Source organism: Lampris incognitus, chromosome 20 (genome assembly GCF_029633865.1).
Source record: "Lampris incognitus isolate fLamInc1 chromosome 20, fLamInc1.hap2, whole genome shotgun sequence".
NCBI classification, from domain to species: domain Eukaryota; kingdom Metazoa; phylum Chordata; class Actinopteri; order Lampriformes; family Lampridae; genus Lampris; species Lampris incognitus.
The window spans coordinates 35382729-35407305 of NC_079230.1; the positions used below are offsets into that span (position 1 = coordinate 35382729).

Genomic DNA, 24577 nt, shown 5'->3' on the forward strand with positions numbered 1-24577 from the left:
AAAAGAACATTAAAATTAAGTTTTTGATTTTATCATTTTGTTATTGTGATATTTGGATAAATTCAGGAAATGCTTGGAGACTTGTGGAAGTGCAGGTGCTTTACTTTCAGCCTACATGCACAGCAGAAAAGCCTGACCAGAGATCTGCCTGCCGACCAGCACTCACAGCAGGAGACAAGTCACCCAGACCGGGCGGGAACCAGCACCATCTTCAGTCATGTCCCTTCAGCCTCAGAGGTTAGCAACGTTATCTAACAGCTGAGCCACACAGTAAACTAACTTCAGCCCACTGAGAAATATCCACAACACAAGTCCATCTTCAGCTGGCGGGCGGCCTGTCATCTCGGCAGCTCCATGCTGCTGCTCTCCACGACCCAACTCCACCTCCTAGTGGGGCCTCCTCGTGGCAGTGCTGACTCCTGACCGGTCTGAGTGACTTGTCTCCTGGCATGAGTGCTCGTGTGCAGCAGGCGGTCAGGCTTTCCTGATCTGCATGTAGGCTGAAAGTAAAGCACCTGCTCCTCCATAAATCTCCAAGCATTCCCCAATTTATCCAAATAGAAAAGAAATCGCCCAAAGATGGATCATGAATTGAAGGTGTGTGAATGTGCCACATTGTGACCAACAAAGCTTCCCATTATGACCAACACCTGTGAAGTGTGCTGGGAGAGCTCTGGTTTCTTCTGGTTTTGTGAAGAACCAGGAGAGCCTGTGGCTGCTCCTGGAACTCCAACGCTGAGGTGCTACTGTCAGAGCAATAAAACTTTAAGAATAAAAAAGCTAAATATTCACCAAGAACCATAGAAGGAGATTTAACTATGATAACAGATGTAGGTGCCTACAGCTGGGTGATCCTTCTCACTTCAGGTAGTAATCTGATATTTTACAGATGACCATCTTTACTTTGAATAAAATGTAATAATAGAATGGTGTTTCTGGAAAGGGAAAACAACAACAATGTAAATCAAACCATACTGTGGATTAGTGATCTGTCCCACCCTCAGTGGACATGAAAGTGAACTCATCCTCCCACACTGAAGACATTCCCTGGTTTCTTCAGGATTCAGTCAGGATGCTCCATGAACAGGCAGGATCAGCATGCTGCATTAGTGACTTTGGAGCTTCCTGCTACTTTCAGTTCAGTTCTGAATGTTTTATCTTTATCATTAAGATTAAAAAAAGTGCACTGAAATCGCATTATTAGGCCTCTGTATTGTTGATGAGGGCAGAGGTGGGCTGCAAAGAATTTTGAGATTTTCAAGTGGGCCCTGAGTTGACTAAGTTTGGGAACCCCTGTACTAATCATTTCAGCACTTGAGCAGTGCTCAGTTTTATGTGCATTATATATCGTATTTTGATGTATTAAATTGACTAGTGCTGTCTTACCACTGTAAGAACTCCAAAGTTGATGCTTGGGCTGCTGGGTAATGTTCATACAGTAGTACGAACCAAACATCAGCATAAGAGCATCACTGAAGACTCTGATGTGGCCATTCACAATGGTCTGGTCTGCAAAATTCTCCGCTGCCAAAGTCGAGTTTCCTGTTGTGTACAAGGACAAGAGAAAAGGGGAACATTTTCATGACAAACTGAGCCAAAAGACCATAACTCTTAACAACTGAAATGTTGCGCTGAAACACTGAAAATTGCTGAGTCCAGTACAACAATAACAATCAAAGTAATGGTAATAGTTTTCTGTTTTTTTGTTTTAATATATTGTGGTTTGAAGTATTATTAGTTCAGTCAGACAACTCTGAAGTGCGAAAAATAAATTATTGAGCATAAACATGGCAAGCTGAAGCACAGCATAGGGTTCTTGAACATGGCTGCAGCGGGTTCGACATCAGGCTCTGTCTCAGTTTATTCATTCCCTGAATAATGATCTGCTTGACAGACATTACAAGGAATGAACAGCAGACCCCACAGAGGATCATAGAAACAAAGCCCACAGGTGGATGCTGGGGAGGTACAGTACCTCAGGAGCAGTACGAGCAGCAGCAGCAAATGTAATAGCAAAACAGAGGCAGCAGCGGTGACAGCGGCAGCAGAATAGCCAGGAATGAGCAGGTAAGCATGCGACTGATTAGCTGATCAGGATGCGCGCAACTTGAGTAGTCTGCCTGAACCACAGTAACTCCGCAGGCTTCACATCATTAATATCAATGCATAAACATATTTGAGGATACAGATGCAGTAAATGGGGAAATCTTAGGGATGGTCTCAAATACTATGAAGCCGAGAATAGCTACAACCACAATAACAGCCAATCAGACAATAACCCAATCAAGAAGTGTAAATTCAAAACTTTAACTTTTGATACAATAAAGAGTTATCATGCACAGAAAATAAGCTGTTCAGTAAAGTTATCACAATACTAAAATAACAGTATCTTAAATGTAGATAGAATAGAAAAAGACAAATATTCATATCACACACAACAATACATGGTGTACTTGGAAGTTCAGCACAGTCCACTTCAGAGGGCAAGGTTGTTTGATCCACTTTGTAGAACATCTGTTCTTCTTCTTCATTGAAGTACTTGAGGAGCAGTGGAAGAAACGCTGCAACATTCACATCTGCAACATTTTTGCTTGATGTTTCCATTTCGTTGAAGATGGTCTCCATCTTCCCTGTCTTGTCACTAGATTTAAGAAATGAAATAACTCTGGAACATTTATTTGCTATTTTTATGTCTTCGATGTCCACGCCTGTAAGCTCTTTAAAATGAGTCTTCATGCCAGTTGTCTCAAACAGATATGGCCACTCCTTTTTGAAGTCAGAAGTGTCGGTCCCACTGATAATGTCTTTCTCTGAGTGAAGAAAGTGGCTCTCATCATTTTCTCAATGCTGTGCTGTCACAGCATCTTTCTCTCCACATTTTTTTAACTCTTCTTGTGCATGTTTCTGCATTGACTATCGCCAACTCAATGAGATAACCGTCAAGAACAAGTACCCCCTTCCTCTCATGAGTTCCACCCTTGAGCCCCTCACCCAGGCTACAGTCTTCACTAAGCTGGACCTCCGGTGTGCCTATCATCTGGTCCGGATCCGGAAGGGGGACGAGTGGAAGACAGCTTTAAGACGCCCCGGGGTCATTATGAGTACCTGGTCATGCCGTTCGGCCTCACCAACGCCCCGGCGGTATTCCAGGCTCTCATGAATGACATTCTCCGTGACATGCTCGACGAGTTTGTGGTGGTCTACCTCGATGACATCCTCATCTTCTCCAGGACCCTCGAGGAACATGTCCAGCATGTCCGCCGGGTACTCGAACGTCTCCTCTGGAACCAGCTCTTCGTCAAGGCAGAGAAGTGCCGGTTCCATTCCCCTTCCGTTGACTACCTGGGCTTCGTCGTTGAGAGGGGACAGACCCGGGCCGACCCCCGCAAGATCCAGGCTGTGGTAGACTGGCCCGATCCCACATCACGGAAAGAATTACAGAGCTTCCTCGGGTTTGCGAACTTCTATCGGAGGTTCATCAGGAACTACAGCCGCGTGGCAGAACCTCTCACCAGGCTGACCTCCCCCTCCCAGCCGTTCATCTGGTCCCCGGCTGCCTGCTCTGCGTTCCAGTCCCTCAAGGAGAGGTTCACCAGCGACCCGGTCCTGCTCCACCCCGACCCCAAGAGGCAGTTCATCGTGGAGGTGGACGCTTCGGACACTGGGTTGGGGGCTGTCCTCTCCCAGCGGTCAGCATCTGACCAGAAGGTCCATCCATGCGCCCTCTTCTCTCGCCGGTTCCTCCCCGCCGAGGAGAACTACGATGTCAGGAACCGGGAGCTGCTGGCAGTGGTGGCTGCTCTGGAGGAGTGGCGCCATTGGCTGGAGGGAGCGGAACAGCCGTTCACCATCTGGACTGATCATAAGAACTTGACATTCATCTGAGCAACCAAGCGCCTCAATGGTAGGCAGGCACGGTGGGCCAGCTTCCTCAGTCGGTTTGACTTCACGCTGACTTATCGCCCCGGGTCCCGCAACACGAAGGCAGACTCCCTGTCCCGACAACACCCGAGGAGGGAGCCAGCTACAGAGGAGCCGACTCCCATCCTTCCTGAGGCATCGAGAACGTGGTCAGGCAGGAGTTGCGCTCCCATCCTGCCCCGAGCCACGTGCCTCCACGCCGCCTGTTCGTCCCGGACTCAGTCCGGTCCCGGGTTCTTCAGTGGGGCCATGCCAGTCAGTTTGCTTGCCACCCGGGTGTCCACCGCACCTTCACCTTCCTGGCTTGGCGTTTCAGGTGGCCCACCATGAGGAACGACGTCAGGGACTTCGTAAAGGCCTGCTCCGTCTGTGCTCACAAGCAGGGCCTCTCACCAGGGATCCGCGGGTCTGCTGCAGCCCCTCCCAACTCTAAGCTGGCCCTGGTCCCACATGGCGTTGAATTTTGTCTCCGGACTGCCTCCCTCCCCAGGGTAACACTGTGATCCTGACAGTGGTGGGCCGCTTCAGTAAGGGAGTGCAACTGGTGGCCCTCCCCAAACTCCCATCAGCTTCTGAGACGACGGCAAATGAAAAATTATTGAACACATGAAAAAACTGCATGGCTTGCAGGGACGTTAATTGGTTTTAACAGCTGGTTAGCAGATGAACAAGACTAGGTTGTCTTCCAATAAAACCATGGCCAGAGGTAATGTGAAGACAAATGATCGTCAAGACACGTTCCTTCAATATAGCTCTTTGGGGGTGTCTAGAAAAGCACTATAAAAATGTAATTATTATTATTATTATTTAATACTTATTATTATTAAATTATTATTATTATCTAACGGGAGCAGCCGAAAGTAGTAGTAGTAGTAGTCGTAGATTTTGTCCTTTGTTGTATTCTTCAGGAAAGGATATCTCTTTTATGCATGTGAGATCCACCACGAGTAAAGTATCGAAAAATAGCTTTCAATCATAAAGTAATGCCAGCATCACTTTTTAACAAATATATGTTAACTTAAGTTAGCATATATATTTATGCTAGCTAAAGTTAGCCAACCAACAGGTCTGGATCAGCAGGCTTAATGTTTATGTAGCTAGCTAATATTAAACCATGAAGGAATATAGACTAATGTGAGAAGTTATTGCTTATTGACGCTACAACTTAGCTTGTAGCTAATTAGACATTTTTGCTCACATCTTCTAGATGTGAATGAGTAAATGTTGCATGTTAATCTTTAATAATTCATCCCCATGAATTTTCACTCATTGTGCTCAGAAGTAAAGGGACTGGGAGAAGCTGTGCGGGCCAGTATTTGAATGTCAATGAATGCTCTACATTGCAACTGGAACTTGGGACTGGAAAAGCGCCCCTTTTGGCAACCCCACCGGTTTTGCAAGCATATGAATCGACTCTTATACAAACACTGGTCAGCACTAGGTTATTTAAAACTAGAAATCCAACACTGGCATTTGGCCTAAAAAAATCTAGTTGTGAATCAGGGTGTATAAGCCAAAGAGCTAAACCAAAAACACTGCAAAACATTTGGTTTTCTTTTCCTATCATCATTCTTTTATACTCATCTCATTGCACTATCAAGTGTCTTTCTCTATCTTTCTTGACCTCACATGTCACACTTCTCATCTCTTTTAACCTTCTTTCTATCCTCATCCTTTTTCAACCATTGCCCCACCATCCAAAAATCTGATTCATTTTTCAGCATCCATCACCCCGTGTGGCATGCACATTTACACAAACACACTATGATTGAACAATCTAACTTCATGTTAAGTTTAATGTATTGATGGAGTAAATTGTATCCAGCTTTTAATTACATGTGCACTTTTGTTTTATTTGTGGGTTGTTGAAAATGTAAATGTCCCTTTGGTAAATAAACAGTATGATAACTTTTTTTCTCTCTTTCCTTAAGTAACCTAACAAACGTCTATGGCCTCTACGATCAAGTGGGCTACAACTGTTTTGTAGCAGCGGGCATCTATGTGTTGGTAGCAGCCTTCTCCTTCTGCCAGATGAAACTCAACAAGCGAAAGGTGATTGGATTAATTTCACTTATATTGCAGCAATTTTTAAAGTTGTTAAATGGGATTACTCTTGCACTTAAACTTGCACATGCAAACTTACATGGTGCAATGTGTGTGTTGTTTGACCAGCATTGCAATTGTATATGATTATAAACCTGTCTTTCTCAACATGTCAATAAGCAGCAGTATCCGGCCAGCAAAGAATGTATTAAGACATTATGCTGTGTAATTTTGACACATTCTTGTCCCCTTTTCACGTAAATATTATTTCATATCTTTTTGCTAATTTCGTCTAGGAGTACTTGGTGCACTAGTAGCCCCCTGCTGGACTGAGGAGTTGTAAGGTTCACATTTGTAAGGATGTATTTGGATGGTTTGATGATATCCACCATATATTCTCCTTTTGATGTTCTCCTCACCCATTAAGTTATGACTCCACACAGAGGCTCTTAAGCAGAGCTTACAAAAAAGGAGATTAGAGGTAATTCTGGATGCAGCTGAAGATTGCTGGTGTAGGTCTTTGCATTTTGTGAGTGCCAGCATATATTTATGTTTAAGAAAAGACCAATTCAAAATTCTTAATCACAGATTCATTACTGTCATTATTTGATTTCTAAGAAAAAGTAAGTTACTCAATTTGTGTTTTTCCCTGGAATCTGAATACATAATTAAATAAGTTAAATTCATCTTGTCAACCATTTCAAAATGTTTAAATGTTAAGAATCTTGTTCTTATAGTGCCTTGTTCTTATCCATGTTTTCCAACTGACCACTGTAAATAAACATTGTGCTACCAATTACCACCAGTCACAAGCTGTATCTGTGTCATTAGGACAACCTTTTCATCATCATTTTTCCCTGCAGTTCCTCGAAAAAAAGCTTTGTTTAGCAGTTTGTATATTGTAATTGGTGTTTTTTGTTTTTTTTATAATCAGTAGTTTTTATTTTCCTTTAATACAAATAAAGGCCATGACGTCACACATGGATTACAGAGATGGAAGGAACAATTTAACAGGGCCTACTAGACAATATCAAGAGACAGACACATTTGGATTAAGGGTGATCATAAGACGAGTCTTAACAGTATACAAGACAATAGGAACAGCAGAGAGAAAATGAAAAAAATTTAAAAAAATAAAAACATAGTTGGCAGATAGAGGGTAGTATGTAAATTGATGTTAAGATATAGATTAGTTGTCACAGATTAGACGGGGCCTTTAATGAAGGAAATATAGTGCGTCCACTTGGCCTCGTATTTCTCCACCTGGTTGATGAGTCTAAAGGAGAGTCGCTCATGTGCTGCCACAAGTCCCAGATGGGAGAACCATACATTGGTGTGAGGTAGGGTGGCCGACCTCCACTCTGTTACCATGAGCTTTCTGCCCAACATCAGGGCTGTCTGGACCCACTCTGCCCGTGCTCGTGGAAGGGCTTTTAAAGGAGTAGGGTCTCCCAGAACAAAGAGGCTTGGAGAAAATGGGATGTCTGTTGTTAGTATAAGTTTGATATTCTCATATATAGCTGTCCAGAATTCTTGTGCAACAAGGCAAGACCACACCATGTGGATAAGCGTACCCGGGCCCTCCCCACACCTCCAGCAGTCAGGGCTGTCTCTTAGTTTCGCCCTGTATAACCTTGAGGGGGTCCAGTATACCCTGTTAATTATTTTGAACTGTACTAATCTTGTCCTGAGTTCCCGTGATGTTTTCTTATAATTCCTTAAAATGTTTTCCCACTCCTGACTGGTAAAGGTAAGATTAAGATCGATCTCCCAGATTAACTTTAAATTGGATCCCAAACCATCAGAGTGTTAAGTCAACAACAAGTAATATTTTGAAGTTTCATGGCCTGTGCCAAACACCTTAACTATATCCGACAGTACATCTGAACTAGGCGGGGTTGTGGAGATAGACCCAAAAGTTTGAGACAAGAGGTGTCTTAGTTGAAGATATCTCCAGAACTGCTGTTGGGGGAGGCCATACTGTTGCACAAGCGCCGTGAATGATTTCATTGTACCACCTTCATCATATAAATCTCCTATAACCAATATTCCTTTTCCCGCCCATTGTGTCCAAATAAATGGGTTTTTTTGTCAATCTTCAACTTGGGATTCAACCAGATACTAGCTGCTAAATTCAGGTGGGGATTGAATTTGAGTCTAATTGAGATTTGTTTCCAAATCCATTGAGTGTTGACAACTATCGGATGGGTCATAGCTTCTGTAGGCAGTGCAGCGGTCATAAGATGGAGGGGAGGGAGAGCATCACAAAGTGTACTTTCGATGCCAAACCGGGGGGGGGGGGGACGCTCGGGAGGTAAAATCCAGTGGGCAAGATGCCTGAGACCAAATGCTTGGTAGTATAACAGTAAGTTTGGGATACCCAGCCCACCCTGGTCCACTGGCCTTTGTAGTTTTTTCAAATTAAGTCGGGGGCATTTACCATCCCAGAGGAATCTGCTACATAGCTTGTCAAATTGTTTGAAATATTTAAGCGGGATTCTCACTGGGATTGCTTGGAGAATGTAATTGAACTTCGGTGTACAGGTCATTTTCAAAACATTAGCTTTCCCCCATAGTGGCAAGTAAAGAGGAGTCCATCTTTCAATGTCTGCACTAAATTGACTCAGTAGAGGTTCGATGTTGACCTTCACTAGATCATCTAATTTAGGGGGGAAAGTCACACCCAGGTATTTAATGCCATTGCTGGGCCAGGGGAATTTACCTCCCTGGAACAAGGTCTTGGGGCAGTACGAGGTTAAGGGGAGGGCTTCTGATTTTTGCCAATTAACTTTGTAACCTGATAAATGAGAGAATCTGTCTATAATCGTAAGCAGTGCAGGAAGGGAGCGCTCAGGGTCTGAGACTAGAACTAGGACGTCATCCGCGTAAAGCATCAGCTTGTGTATTGATTGACCAATTTGTATCCCTGGGAATGCTGGTTCTAATTGAATGGCCGCCGCCAGTGGTTCCAGAGCAAGTGCAAATAGGCCCGGAGAGATGCCGTCGCCCTGCCTGGTCCCCCTACCTAGCTCAAACCAGGGTGAGATCAGGCCATTAGTTTGCACAGCAGCTTTGGGATGTGTGTACAGGAGTTGTATCCAGGTGATGAATGTATTGCTAAAACCAAATGACTCCAGGGTGAGGAATAGGTAAAGCCACTCAACCCTGTCGAACGCCTTTTCTGCATCCAGAGATATGGCCGCAGAGGGGGAGTTCGCATCATGAGTGGCCCACATAATGTGTATCAGGCGTCTGATGTTGTCAGCATAGCTACGTTTGGGGATAAAGCCCACCTAATCAGGGTGGATCAGGGTAGTGATGACTTTGTTGAGTCTGTTGGCTAGCAGTTTTGATAGTACCTTTTCATCATAGCCAAGCAATGAGATGGGCCTGTAGCTTTTACAATCTACCGGATCTTTACCATTTTTTAAAATTACAGTAATAACTGCTTCCATCAGGGAGGGGGGAAGGGAGCCATTTTGAAACGCCTCTGTGTACATATCTAATAGCATGGGGGCTAACTCCAGTGCATAGCACTTGTAGAATTCAGCTGTGAAGCCGTCAAGGCGAGGGGCTTTACCTTATGGTAGGCTTCTAATGACCTCTACTATCTCCTCAACAGTGATGGGCTCATCTAATAACTCATGCTGCTCATCAGACAGAGTGGGGAGGTTCAGACTACCAAGGAAGGCTCGGATTTCCTCACTGTTCGCCTGCAGTTCAGAAGTATACAGGCTGGTGTAAAACTGTCTAAACTCTGCATTGATATCTGATAATAGGGTCCCCCCCGATCTCTAATCGCTGGTATGGCGCTCATTGTCTCCTTCTGCTCTATGTATCTGGTCAGCATTCTCCCTGCTTTGTCTCCCTCTTCAAATTGTTTTTGTCTGGCTCTGAATAGGGCAAACTCTGCTTTCTCAGTGAGAATGGAGTTAAATTGATATTTAAGACGTGTAAGTGAGGTTAAATTAGTAGGCATCATGTTTTGTATATAGGCGGTCTCAACTGTCTCAATTTGTTTTTCTAATTCAATTTGTTTAGCCATATTCTGTTTTTTCTTAAAAGAGGCATGTTGAATGACATGTCCTCTTAGGAAGGCTTTCATGGCTTCCCATGCTGTTCCCATTGATGGGGATGTTAGTAGATTAGTTTCCTTATAGAGGTTTATTTGGGCTCTTAAGGATTCTCTGAAGCCAGCATCCAGAAGAAGGCTTGAATTCATCCTCCATCTTGGAGTCCTATTCAACTTGTTAAAGGGGAGAATGCTGACCATTACGTGAGCGTGGTCTGAAATGTGAATACTACCAATACTAGAGGATGTTGCAGAGGATACAATGGAGTCTGAGACAAAGAGGTAATCAATCCTAGAGAGTGTGCCATGAGGTGGGGAGTAGTATGTATATTCTCTGGATGTTGGATTATGTAGGCACCATACATCTACCAGGCCCAGATCCTTGCACAAATCCTTCAATACACTCACTGACCTACAGGGTTGGGGCCTTGAAGGCTGACGATCCAGAACAGGATCCCACACCTGATTAAAATCTCCCCCCATGATGACTGGGTGGTCTCCCATCTCCCTCAATTTACACTCCAACCTACCAATAAAGGATGGGTCTTCCATGTTGGGCGCGTAGGCATTAGCTAGAATAACTGAGTGGCCCTGTATTTCAGCTAGAACTACTAAGATCCTCCCTGAATCATCTGTGGTCTCCTTAATGCATTTATATTGGAGATGCTTATTAATCAGTATAGCCACCCCCTATTGCGGCTAGATCCACACACACATATCCCACCCACCCAGTACGTAGTTTTCTTGCCTCCTGATCTAATAGATGCGTTTCCTGGAGAAACCCTACATCACAGTGTTTAGATTTCAGATAAGACAAAACTTTTTTCCTCTTAACCGGCGAATGTAGACCCTTAACATTTAGGCTCAAGTAGCACACTCCCTTATGTGATTGCATACTGCGCGTGTGCAATATGTTTTTTCATACCCCTATCTGCCTTAGTAGACTCACACAAAAACAAGAAAAACACATAGCGTGGGCATTCAAAGAAACCAACACATGAACAACTGTGAGATGTGTAAACTCTGCCATGCAGTCTAACACTGCTTAGCTCTAAAACAAAACAGAATGGTCCGCGACTCGCAGAAATACGCTGCTGTCAGACCAAACCGGCATGGCTTTCAACTATTGCAGACGAATGAACGAAATGGTAGCCTAATTTATCACAATTAACCATGAGCTAACATGTTAATGTTACCAACACTATGCAAGTATGCAAAGCTGTTTTCAACCTCGAGCAGAGTAAACTGACCTAACAAAGCTGTTAGGCTGTCAGGCGAGTTAACGTTATGCTCTGCCTGCAACCAACTCCTTCACACGCACTCATACACCCCCCCCCCCCGTGTGATCAGACGATTGCCTTCCAACATTTAAAGCTAAAATCAAAATTCACGTCCAACAAATAGAGAACAGAAAACAATATCCTAATACGGCTTTAGACTAAGTGAAGAAATGAATACTAAAGTATAGGCTAATAAAATAAACCCTGACTTAGTCAGATAAACACAGGCCAGCTCATTGTAACAAGAGTAGCTGGCTGCAGACAAAATGGCGGACCTCCGCAAGAGGCACCTCCGCAGTTGACAGGACCATCACGTGACCTCCGCAGTTGACAGGAGCATGCGCAAGAGGAACTTGACAGGAGCATGCGCAAGAGGCACCTCCGCAGTTGACAGGAGCATGCGCAAGAGACACTTGACAGAAGCATGCGCAGGAGGCACAACAATAGCGATACGTTAGCTAGATAACGTTAGCCAACAATGTTAGCAATTGCGTTACGTTAGCTAGATGTCTAACAACACTAGCGAATGCCAGCTAACGTTTGCTATGGATGGTTAGAATGTGGGCTATTTTTCTAACGACTCCACCCTCATTAATCAGTTATTATCGGATACAGAAAGTCACTGCCTGAGTGTGTAACAATTATGGTAAGATTTACAGAAGCCCACCGAGGGCAAAATAACCTCTAGACTCAATGGCAAACAGATGCCCCTTTGAGCAAACACTGAGCACAATACACAGGCTCTGATAACATGGTGCCTTATCCAACCACAGTTTAAACACACCCATAGAACCTGCCATTATCTACTGCTGGGACAAATGAGACGGAAGGGGCTATCTACCGAAACTTACAAACACACACAAACTCGCTTTGTCGTATAGGGCCCAGGTGAAGTAGTAGTTAAGTCAACATAGGCTTTTAGTATTCAATGTCTAAAAGTAAAATATCTTCAAAACCTATCAAGCCGATCCCTAATGTGATGTGTACTCAACTGAGAAATTTGGCATTTCCTCTCATACAAGTCAAATCTTACAATTACCAGTGCCGTTGTGCACACAGTCTAAGATACATATGACAATGAGACTATTTGTTTTAGCTATAATAACAGTGGGATATCCCACTCTATTAAGGGTTAATATGCATGTACAAACAGAATAAACTGGGTTAAATATAACAATAATCTTTATTAATGTGACATTGTGTGCAACATTTGACATCTTCACATGGTAAACATCTGTGACCAGGGGCTTGGTGGGGGTCCCCGGGGTGGAGGGCTGGATGGAGGGCCCCCGAGGCAGACGCACATTTCTAACCATTACATTCATGTTGTCTATCCATGTAAATAAACCGGTACACATGTTTGTACATGTTGTTATCAAAGCACCTCAGTATTGTGTAAAGAGACTAAACTTAACCAAGGCTACTGTGTGAACGAGCACGTTCACGTATGCTTACGTGATGCGAGTAACGGTTAATGAACAGGCTTGTTAAACTAGTTAATGTCAAAGAATAAAATGAACACACTAAACAATACATTTACACATGTAAGTCACCCCTGCCTTTATGCTCGGCCTCGATCCACTGCCTCTTCTGCATCTTGATAATATGGTTAAATATAACAATAATCTTTATTAATGTGACATTGTGCGCAACATTTGACATCTTCACATGGTAAACATCTGTGACCAGGGGCTTGGTGGGGGTCCCTAGGGTGGAGGGCCCCCAAGGCAGACGCACATTTCTTTTTTTTTCTTTTTTTAAAGTAATTTATTTTATTATTTTTCAGTGTTATCATCGGGTTAAGCATTTTACAGAATGTGGTTGAGGTTTTACATAATAATAATAATAAACAAAAACATCAAAACAAAAACAAAATAAAATAAAAATATTAATGCTCGGCCTCGATCTACTGCCTCTTCTGCATCTTGATAATATCATTAAATTCTTGCACTTCACTAAAGAATACCTTGGGAAAAGAAAAGAGACAGAGAAAAGGAGAGATAAGAAATACAATCGATCAGACATGAGAACTCATGGTGTATCATGAATATTAACACAGCTAGGGGATGTTAGGAACAAAGTGGTAGACTGATTTCAGCCATTTGTACCTTTCATCATACAATGGTCCCGCGTTAAATCTTCTCTTTGCCGCAGCTACAGAGAGGTTGTCCACTGCCACAAGAGCGTGGACAATGGCCTGGTAGAGATAGATAACCTCCAGTTAAAAGAGGTCCCATATTTACAACACACTACAAATTAGTGGTGGGGCGAGCATAACCCATCCACTAAATCGCGGAATGCCCTTTAACAGTTATAATACAGGCTTTGATGACTGGATAAACAGACAATTATTGAAATCAATGTAACTAAGACTAGATGGTTGAGTTAAACCTCACCTCAGGCATCAGCACATCCAACACGAAGCTGACTCTCTGGAACTCTGTCGTTGGGACATAAGGTGCACATTTTGTGGCTCCTTTGAGGACCAAGTTGATGTGCTTAAAAAGTTCATCAATTTGGTCGTCTTCTTCCAGGTAGGTGAAGACCCTGTCTGGTTTCGCAGACCTGAAATACACCAGCCACTTGGAGCTGCCTTCACCTGTGATTATTTCCTATAGAAACAAAGACCATGTCAAATAAATGCACTGCAGAAGATCAGGCTTTGATCATCTTTTTTGCTATTAGAAATGTTTTTATGTATAAGCATTATTATTATTGGTATCATACCAGTAGCCGTTTGTCCGACCCCTTCAGCTTCGTGATGAAGTCCACCAATCTTTCATGGGCAGACCTGCGGGCTTCTCTTGCACGTTTTGCCATCTTTGCTGTAGTGGGTTTAGTGGTCATCAAGTAATGTAAAGGAACCTCTAGGGATGTGTTGCAAAGGACAACTTGTGAATTCTAAACCAACCCAGAGTAATTCATCAAATATCGTAAAAACACAACACACAATGACAATGTATGGTCATTTTTTGTTGTGGCTGTCCTGTAAAGTTTGTCAAATGTCACTTACCCCCCTCTGGTTCTAAGCCCTCGTTATGTTCCTGTAATGTAAGAGAGCAACAAGACAGATGAAAAATATGAAATGACTGAAAAATATATTTACTTAACAATGCACTTTTCAACATTAGTTAATATATATGTATTTAACAATGCACTTTTCAACATTAGTTAATAAAGTGTTTGAAGCACCTGAATGGATTAGTTATTAATGGTTCTGATTATACCGGTAGTTAAATTGAATTTCAATCTGACCTGGACGGCTTCCGAAAACGTCAGTTTCCGGAGTCTTGGGAGCCTGAAGACAGGAGGCAGGTCACCTCTCAGTAGAGCTTTGGACTGCTCTATCCAGTGGGCAAAAACCTTGCCATGCCTTGAAAAGATGAAAACACGAAATCTGAAAAGCTAATTAGACCCTATTCTAGTTCGATGTCTAGTTCGATGTCTGCAATGGGAGCTTTTGATACTCCGTGTTGAGTACTTTGCTGCTTTTCCTCGTCTCCCTCCCAATCCATGGTGCCCAATTGGCATATGCCGGTTGGACAACAAATGGATTCTGTGAAGAGTCTGCATCAAAAACATAATTTCAAAAATATTGAAATATCTAATACAGTTCATTCCGGGGAGACGCAGTCACATCCGATGGGACCTGGTGTATTTTACTCTTTTGACAAACTATATACACTGTAGCACCCCGATCTCCCATCGGCGCTCCACTGGACTGCTGACCCACCTTCGGCACCATGGAGAGCGACCTGACCTGGCCTCACAACACTCACCATCAAAAAATCCTCTGCTTATCATGTGTAGATGGACGGATTCCCAAAATGCCTCCATGTTGTGTTCACCTTGGAAGTCATCACTCAGTTGTTTCAGCTCACTAACTGCAATCACCAAATACAACATAAGACACAAAATGTCCTTTGAGGATGAGTAGTAAGTACATTATAGTTTATTTGGCACCTACAAAACGCTAGTTAAAAAGCGATTTACCTAAATAGCACTTTTAGGAAAAACTTACCCTCAAAGTTGAACACTGCTTTTCTGTGGAGGTCCATAACCACCACAGGGGGGTAGAACCCAGTTTACACATGAGTATGTGTATTCTCTGTTGCAAAGTGCCTCAAAGTGGCAGTATGCTTGAAAAATTAAGTTGGTGGCTGGAAACCATTCTTCACACAAAGCCTCCAGAGAGCTGATGACTCTAGACACTGACACATGATTCTATGGTAAAAAAATAAGACAGGAAAAGGTTTGAAATGGAAGGTATGAATATGCTGAAAACACAGTACTACTGTAACTAGTAACATCATTCCCTGCGATCACTGTACCTGGTAATGTATTTATTTTAAAAATGGGCAAATAAATTGCAGCTACACCCTTCATGCCAACTATTCTGGCTTTGTCTGTGATGTGCGAGATTTCCTCCAATTTGGGATTGCCTGAACAGCGCTTGCATGTCGTTTCAGTTGGAATCAACTTTGAAGGGTAATCTGTCGAACCTCTTGGGGTTGTGGCATCTCCAGGAAGAGTGGCTGGTATTTTTTTCTCTTCATAAACGTATCGCACACTTCTCTCCATTCCTGTGGTAGGAGGGTAACTGACAGAGTGAGTAGCCTCTGGTAAGTTTGCTGTGGTACATGGTGCAGTCACGAAGAGTTTTTTCTGGGTTTGGAAAAGGTGCCATTTAGCAATGTTCTTGTGCGGACATGATATACGCGCCTTTGCACAGGGGCAATGCCAGGTGCTTTTTTTCTGTTATACGTCACCATGACTCTGCCAAGACAACAGTAGTGGTAGATTTTGGGCTCGTGTATGGAGACAAATCTGGTTTGGAGAACCTCCAACTTCCACCAATACAGACAATGGTGCATGAGCTCCCTCTGCTTTTTTTTGCCTGTTTTGCAAGCGGCCACCTTGGAATCTCCAAAAAACGTGCATTCCACCATTTCTTCAAGGACCTCGTGTTTAAGTGGTTCCTCAGTAGCAGTCTTGCTGCAGTAATCGAGTGACCGGATATGCTCACACAGACAGTGCCTGAGGCCACTCTGTTGTGCAAGCAACTGATGTTTACGATAGTCCTCCAATTCACACTTCGTCACATGTTGTTTGCCCCACGTTGTACATGTATGGGCACACTGAACCCATGCGTACCTTTTGGGATGGCAAAAAGGCCACGAGTTTGATCAACACATACGCTTTGAAGGTGAGATGCAGCTGTAATGTCTTTTGGCCTTGCATGTTTTCCTTCTATGTGTACTAAGAAGTTCTTTTTGTAAAGAACAACAGAGCAGTGAGGGCACTTCATTGACTTTAGATTTGTCACACGTGAAGATGGCAACTCTACACTCTTTACTGATGCTGAGGGAGGACGTGTGAACGAAGGGTCTACACTCTCGACTGATGCTGAGGGAGGAAGTGTGTCCGAAGGGGCTACACTCTCTGCTGAAGCTGAGGGAGGAAGTGTGTATGAATGGTCTACACTCACTACTGATTCGAACCCTACTGATGAGGATGGCACAGATGGGCTGATTTCAGCTGAAGGTGGCACTGATGGGGGTAGTAGCACCAATGGTTTTTGGCATCCAGTCACATGTATTGTCAAATCCTCTTTGCGAAAGATCGTTTTTGCACAATATGGACAGTGGTAATGACCCGTACCTCGGCATGGCTGGTTGCATCTGCAAATTATTTTGTCTGCAAGGGAACAGTAATCCAACTTTTAAAAAGTACAACTTCACAGCAAAAAAAAAAAAACATAAAAATGTAATTTAGATGACATATACAATGTACAATTATGAATTTTATCACATCCAACAGTGAATTAAACAAATTACAAAACAAATCTCAGTCCCTTGAAAGTAACATTCTGCTTTCTTGCCAAGGCGATCTACTGACTCCAAATAACACTGTTGACCTTTAAATCTATGGTAAATTCAATGGGAAAGAGGGCTTCACAAATTCCAAACTTGCTTGCTTCTCATCTACTTACCTTGGAAATGCACTGCATTTTGGATGTGGGCATCCAGGTGTTTAAAAATGGTCTCCTCCCGTGTGGTGGTACATTTGGGACACAGAGGACAACCCAACTGTAACCCGTGGGTTGTGCGTCCAAACTGGCTACCAGGCTGGATTATGGATGGGTGCATCTGGAAAAGTGTAGTTTTTATTATTATTATTATTATCATTTCGGGCCATTCTAGATTGTTATTTTAAAGTGACTTTAACCAGTAATACACACAAAGCCGTCGGGGCACTTACCAGTTCTGTGCGTGCCCATATAAAACTCTCAACAAATTCCTTATAAAGGTTATTGCTGTGCATTACATTTTTCTTAAATACACTAAATAAAATTAATGTAATCATACAACAGGCTACTCGCCAGCTAGCAGTAGCCCGCTAACCTCGGCTGTCAGGCTAGTAACGTTAGCTGCGTGCTACACTGCACGCTCTGGGAGTTAGCCAGGCTGAGCATCCCACCAGCTAACTACAGCCGCTGCCCATTAGCGGAGCAGTGATTCAAACAGTTTGTACTCAAACAGTATCCATTTTAAACTCAATTAAACTAATTCATTTACACAAATATTTAATAAGTGCTTAGCTAGCTACATGGCCTGCAACAACTATGCAACGAAACGTTAGCTAGCTAACGTTAGCTAAATGCTTAGAGCCACTTGACATTTCGAATGTATTTTCTCCATACCGGTAACAGTTATTATACCCACGCTCGCTGGATTCTTCCATGCATTAGGTTTGATAGACAACATTGTATAAAACCTTAGAAAAGAAAACTAACCTTTTAAAGTATCTTATTACCGCTGTCGCAGTATCTTCTTCTTCTTTCCGTTTTATGGCGGATTGCAATCTTAAAAACAACACGAAGAAGACCAACGTCCGGTTTTCTGTCAGCCGCGGAGCTCACGTGATGGTCCTGTCCACTGCGGAGGTGTCTCTTGCGGAGGTCCGCCATCTTGTCTGCAGCCAGATGCATCTCCTTGATTTAGGGGGGAAAAGTTATGTTCTAACGTTATGGGCAGTGAGGAACGATGTTCAGAAGTCTATGGCCCATATGGATCAGTGGTCAAGTGTGTGGGCTCAAGTTAAGTCAGTCACAGGGTCTTGATGTACTCTAGGGCTTTTCTCTGGTCCTCGAACACATGTCGCTGTCCTCCCTGACCCTTAGGGTTGATGACCAACACTGCCGGAAAACGCAGGGAAAATGCAACTCGGCGTTCATGGAGCATCTCCTTGCATTGCTTGAATTGTCTGCGTTTATCATTCACCACCTTTGCATAGTCAGGGAAGATCATGATGCTTTGCCCTCTCCATTCCAGTTTACCCTTGTTTCGGCTTGCTTGCGTGATCCGGTCACGGTCCTGAAGCGCAGGAACCTAGCCACAATGGCCCTCGGTGGTTGGTCGTCTGTTCTCCGTGGGGCTCGTGCGCGATGGGCTCTGTCCAGTTCCAAACCTTTGGGAAATTGCAGACCCAAGATATCCGAGATCACCTCGGTTAGAAATGAGAGAGCCCCTTTATCCTCACAGGACTCGGGAAAGCCTACGAACACAAGGTTGTTGCGGCGGCCTCGGGAGTCTAGATCATCCACCCGCAGCCGGAGTTGCTCGAGTCCTTCTTCAGGGCCTTTTCGCTATCCTCCAGGAAGCCTAGCCGACCTTCGACGTCGGACATGCGTGTGTTAATGGCAGTCAGTTTGGACTCCATGGAGGTGATGGTTCGTTGGATTTTGTTGTGACTTCTCTTATGTACACTATTGTAGTGTTACTATTCGTGGGTTACTAACTTAATCACTAATATATATAAGTACACGGAGACGAGGATGCGGCACAAGTCTGATCTTTACTGACGGAGACATCACACACTACTAGGCTCTACCAGTGTATTACAGAACTCAGTAGTGGTGACAGTCCAACACAATCGAGCACCGAGTGCTCGATCTAATACACCACATCCCTCTTTTCCAACTGAGATGTGGCCTACTCATCAGTTGCTTCAACAGTAGACCCTTTACCGAACCATTAACACTATGGCATCAACACTGAACAAGTCTTTTCTACTTGCATACTTCAATGATTAATACAGCATGTTTTTTTTTAAATGACAGATGACTCTCATTAAACAACATAAACCATTTCCTTTTCACATTCTGGTGGTTAGCATGTAAACATTTTGAACATTCAGCAATCTTGCAACATTTCAGGTTAAACACACCTTGTACTCTGTTTCACCTTCTTTTTTCTTTTCTTAATAAACACTTGAATGATCACACAAAAGAACCCTGAGGTTAGTCATTGTATCTGGCAGGGCGCCTAACTGCTCTGCCGCACTTTGTGTAGCATGTGGGTGTACTGCCTGTAGTCACCGGAGGAGGGTCGTGTGGTGGCTGGTCATGTTGTGGTGAGTCAACTGGCACAGGCGCTTGTGAGGGTGAGGGTTGTACCTCTGAGTCAAAATGTTCATCACTGTCCGTGTCTCTGAATAGGCTCGGATGTATCTTCCTCAGATGTCGCCTGTTCCTTCTCTGCATCCTCCCAGCCGGTGTCTGCACAGTGTAGGACCGTGGTTCATCTCGCTGTCGGATGACAACGGCAGGCTCCCAGCCGCGCCGTGTTTGCATGTGTACGGTGTCTCCTGGGGTCAACACTGGCAGGGGCTTTGCACACTGGTCGTGACGTTGTTTTTGGCGGAACTGCAGGTTCCGGATCTTGCTGTGAATGTGCTGTGGGACTGATTGTTTCAGCACAGCACTGGAGCACGGAAGTGTGCTTCGTAGAACTCTCCCCATCAACATTTGTGCAGGTGATACGTCCAGTCCTGTCACCGGTGTGTTCCTCAGTGACAGCAGCACCAGATGTGGGTCAGTGCCGGTCTGCATTGCCTTCTTCAGCGCATGTTTCACTGTCTTTATGGCTCTCTCAGCCATGCCATTTGAAGAAGGAAAACCTGGGCTGGAGTGTGTGAGCTTGAACTCCCATGAAGCTGCAAATGACTTCATCTCATAGCTGGCAAATGGGACATGGTCACTCACTATCTCCCTAGGAATCCCGTGTCTGGCAAACACAGACTTCATCTTCTGGATTACTGTGTATGCTGTTTTGTCAGATATGTTGAGCACTTCAGGATATTTGGTTAGGTAATCAACTAACAACAGGTATGACTGACCGTGTAGCTCGAAGATGTCAGCTCCGACTTTCATCCATGGCAGTTCTGGGACCTGATGCGGCATAAGTGGCTCAGCCTGCTGTTTGGGCTGTAGCTGCTGGCATTGCACGCACTTTTCCACCATTGCCTCTATATCTCGTGCCATGCCAGGCCAGGTAGAGAGACTTTCTTGCTCTGGCTTTTGTGCGCTGCACTCCTTGGTGTGCAAGATGCAGCTTCTCCAAAATCGTGCTCCTGAAGCTCTGGGGTATGATGATTTTGTCTCCGACCACGACAATGTCATCTTCCATGCTTATAATGTCCTTTACTGCCAAGTAGGCGTGTAGTTTTCTGTCCAAACTTTTCTTTTTCATGGGCCAGCCTTTCTTGTGTTTCTCACACACAGCTTGCAGCACGCTATCTGCTGCCGTTGCTTTCTTTAATTGGCTGAGTGTTTCCTCGCTCAAGGCATCTGTGGCATCCAAGGCATACACAACTCTCTCATCACAAGGGTTTTCATCAATATGGTCACCTTCTCTGCTAGCTGTAGCGCGTGAGAGTGTGTCGGCAATGTACATGTGCTTGCCTGGTGTGTATGTTACACTCAGATCATACCTCTGCAGTTGTAAAAGCATACCTTGCAGCCGCGCAGGTGCTTTGCTCAGCGGCTTGCGCATGATGACCTCCAGAGGCTTATGATCGGACTGGACAGTTACTGGTCTGCCGTAGACATACTGGTGGAATCTCTTAGCAGCAAACACTATAGCGAGCAACTCTTTCTCTATCTGTGCGTACCTCTTTTCTGTGTCCGTGAGCGCTCGTGAGGCATAGCACACTGGGCGGTCGTCCTGCATCAGACAGGCTCCCAGTCCATCCTTTGAGGAGTCTGCTTGTAGAGTGAGAGGCTGCTTGTGATCGTAGTATCTCAGCACAGGGGCTTGTGTGAGGGTGGTCTTTAGTGCCTTTAGCGCTGAGCTGTGGTGCGGGCACCATTGCCACGCTACATCCTTCTTGAGCAGCTGTCTGAGGGGTGCCGTGAGTGAGGCTTCGTTTGGTATGTATTGCGCTAGGAATTTTGTCATTCCCAGCAGACGTTGGAGACTTTGTTTGTCTTCCGGGGTTGGCATGTCGACAATCGCTTTGATCTTTGTATCGTCAGCTCTCTGTCCCGCTGCCGTGATGACGTGTCCCATGTACTTTACAGTATCAACTTTAAACTGGATCTTGTCCCTGTTAAATTTCACATGTGCGGTCTTGGCTCTCTCCATTACTTTCTGCAGGATTTCATCGTGTTCCCGCTCTGATGACGCTGCGATGATCATGTCTGCTATAATGTACATGTAAGGTAGTAATGTAAATCCGCCACAGGGTGGCACTGTTACGCTGTATGTTCCCCTGGGAATGCCGCAAATGGCGATGTTTGTCCCTCTTGCAACGCCGTACCCCTAGTTCTTGTCCCGGGCAAAAGGCTACGTTGATAAAATGTTTTTTGTTTGTCTGCCGGAAGCATGATGAGGCCAGCGGCCAGCTGATTGATGAGAGGTGAAGTGTAAGCGAGTGCCAGTAAAGTGTCCAGGTCTCAGCCACGATCCCAAGCCTCCGCCTCCTTCCTTTTCCACGCAAACATCATACTACAACAAACACAACGCAGAGTCCCAGGGCGTGTAGGGAGACGACGGCCGAACGCAAAGTGCGGGTTACATCATGGTGCCGTGACCCGGATCGTGGTGCTTCGAGATCCAAGGAGATACAGAGACTCGCGTCCTCGCCTTTGCTGCTGCATTGAACTGCGTTACCTTCAGTGACTGGACAGTGTGGTGGACTACTGTCATCGGCGTTGCAGCATTGGCAAGATACTCACCTCTTCAAATATCCTTTAAAGACTGTTGAAAGCTTGCTATATCCATTTGAAGACTTTTTATGATATTTCGATAAACTTAACTGTTATTTGAGTTGTGTAAAAGTGTGCTATGTGAGATCCTGCTATAGGAACAGTGTTTAACATTAAGCTGATATATATCATTCATAATTTTTTGGTTTTGGTTAAGGGTTGTGTATTGACCATCTGATTTTGACTCAAGTTTAATGTGAGTTTTGAGTTGATAGTGATTATTGTTTTTTGATATATTTACTGGAAAAAAAGGGGAGATTTTGCATACACAGCTAAACTTATTCTGTGAACACAGTGAATCATTAATAGTCATCTGTTTTGACACCAACAGTTACACCAGTCATAGTGATTTAGAAAAAAATATATCAAAATGTTCAGTGACTATGCAGATTATCAGTCAAAGCAAGAAGGTGCCTCTGCTGCCACACCGGGTTCCCAACTGCCCCCGATGCCCACAGCCAGCCACAACTGTGACACTCCAGCCCAGACACAACCCCACCTTTCAAGCAAGGGCGTAACAACCACCAGTGCTGCAAATCAACAGCAATCAGTGAGGCCAAAGCTTAACAACTACTTCACTAGCCCCACCACCACCCAACAGCTGATCCTCCCTCAAGACCACCACAGCAGTCAGCAGCCCCCATACCCAGGACTAAGTGCACCACTCACTCCACCACCCCCAATACTGTCACCTTACCCTATTCACTACTCCACTCCAGCTCATGCACCCACCTTGCCAGCCTCTAGAGCTCCAATGCAAGCACCCTCACTATGTTTTGACAGCAGCCCAGCTGCCAAACCAATCCACCGAAACAGCAGGCCAGACTACAGCCTGCCCAGTGCATCCCTTCCAGCTGTACAGATATTAGTGGAACCTAATCCCCCGGCCCAAGCCATTGTGAACCAGCACACACACCCTTTGCCCATTCACAGCCTCTCGTGCCCCACCTCCATGGAAATGCAAACTGTACAGCGGCCGACCATGACTCACCCAGACACCCCTCCTTACCAAAGCCCTGCTGCCGAGCCTAAACCCCAGGTCTACACTGGTCCTGCATATAATCCCCCTGTGCCCCAGGCCCTCATGCCAAGCTTTCAAATGCCACCAATGATGAACATTATGAGCTACCTCTCTTCTACTGGCCAGACCCTTCAAAGTTTGCAGCATGGATCAATCCCCCAGCTGCATATGTCACAGCCTGCTGCCCTCTACCCCCAAGAGGTGACCACCCCACTAGCAGTGCAACATGTAGCCCCTAACCACACAGCCCCTGCCTCAGTCCCTCGAGCTGTCATGTACCACAACACACTCCCACAACACCCATCCACCACCCCGCACATGCACCCACGTCCGTATGAGCCCCCAATGAATGCTGCTGTCAGAGCCGCAGCCAACACAACCCTTCCACCAGCTGCATATGGTGGGTTCATGCAAACTCATCAGGTAAAAAATGTCCAAATCTTCACTGGCAATCCAGACAGCAAAATACTTGTAGAAGACTGGGTTCGTGATATGCAGTACCTTCTGGAGGCAATCGAGCTCCCCACACACCTCCGCTTTTCGACTGTTGTGCAACACCTGAGCGGTGAGGCCAGGAAGCTAGTCCTGAACCTACCCCCCCACGACCAGACTCCAGAGAAGGCGTATGAGGAGCTCAGGGCTGAATACAGCGACACACAAGGCTCACTTGAGCCACTAGCCGACTTCTATGAGCGCAGCCAGAGGTCCGGAGAGTCTGCCTGCTCTTATGCTATTGCTCTGGAGGCAACACTGAGAGCGGTAGAGGAAAGTCAGAGAGGGGGCAGGCAATTTCCTGATCGTGATAGTAAACTCACTCGACAGTTTCTAAGAGGGCTTATGGATGAGATGGTGTATGCAAGGATCGCACCAATGAAGCCCAGGCTTTGGAATTTCCGGGAGCTGCAAGCAGAGCTTAGAAACCTTGCAAAAGAGACTCAGAAGTTCCAGTCACAACACAAGACAAAGAAAGCGCTCACCCAGGTGCAGGTCACATCAGAATGTGATACCAATCTGAGGTCAGAGAGGTCAAAACACACTTCAGAGTGGACAGAGCTTAAAGATATGGTCAAGAAATTAGCTCTTAGCCAAGAAGAACAGGTGACCAAGTTGGCTCACCTTGAGTTGAGAATTGCTGCACCTACCCCTGCACCAGCCCCTGCACCCCCACTAAGGCCCCAACCATCTCCCAG

General features: G+C 44.9%; 1 protein-coding gene across 2 annotated transcripts in view; it reads left to right on the forward strand.

Moving 5' to 3' along the window:
* Positions 1-24577, forward strand: part of LOC130130734 (ribonuclease kappa-A-like) — a 52279-nt gene that overhangs the window by 19408 nt on the left and 8294 nt on the right. The window contains exons 3-4 of one of the 2 annotated variants that reach the window (XM_056300528.1): positions 5853-5973; positions 6261-6760. In XM_056300528.1, coding sequence (XP_056156503.1) covers positions 5853-5973; positions 6261-6278 — 139 coding nt within the window. In that variant the 3' untranslated portion in view covers positions 6279-6760. Of the gene's footprint in view, positions 1-5852; positions 5974-6260; positions 6761-24577 lie in introns of those variants that run through there. The other variant, XM_056300527.1, reaches the window with a different exon arrangement.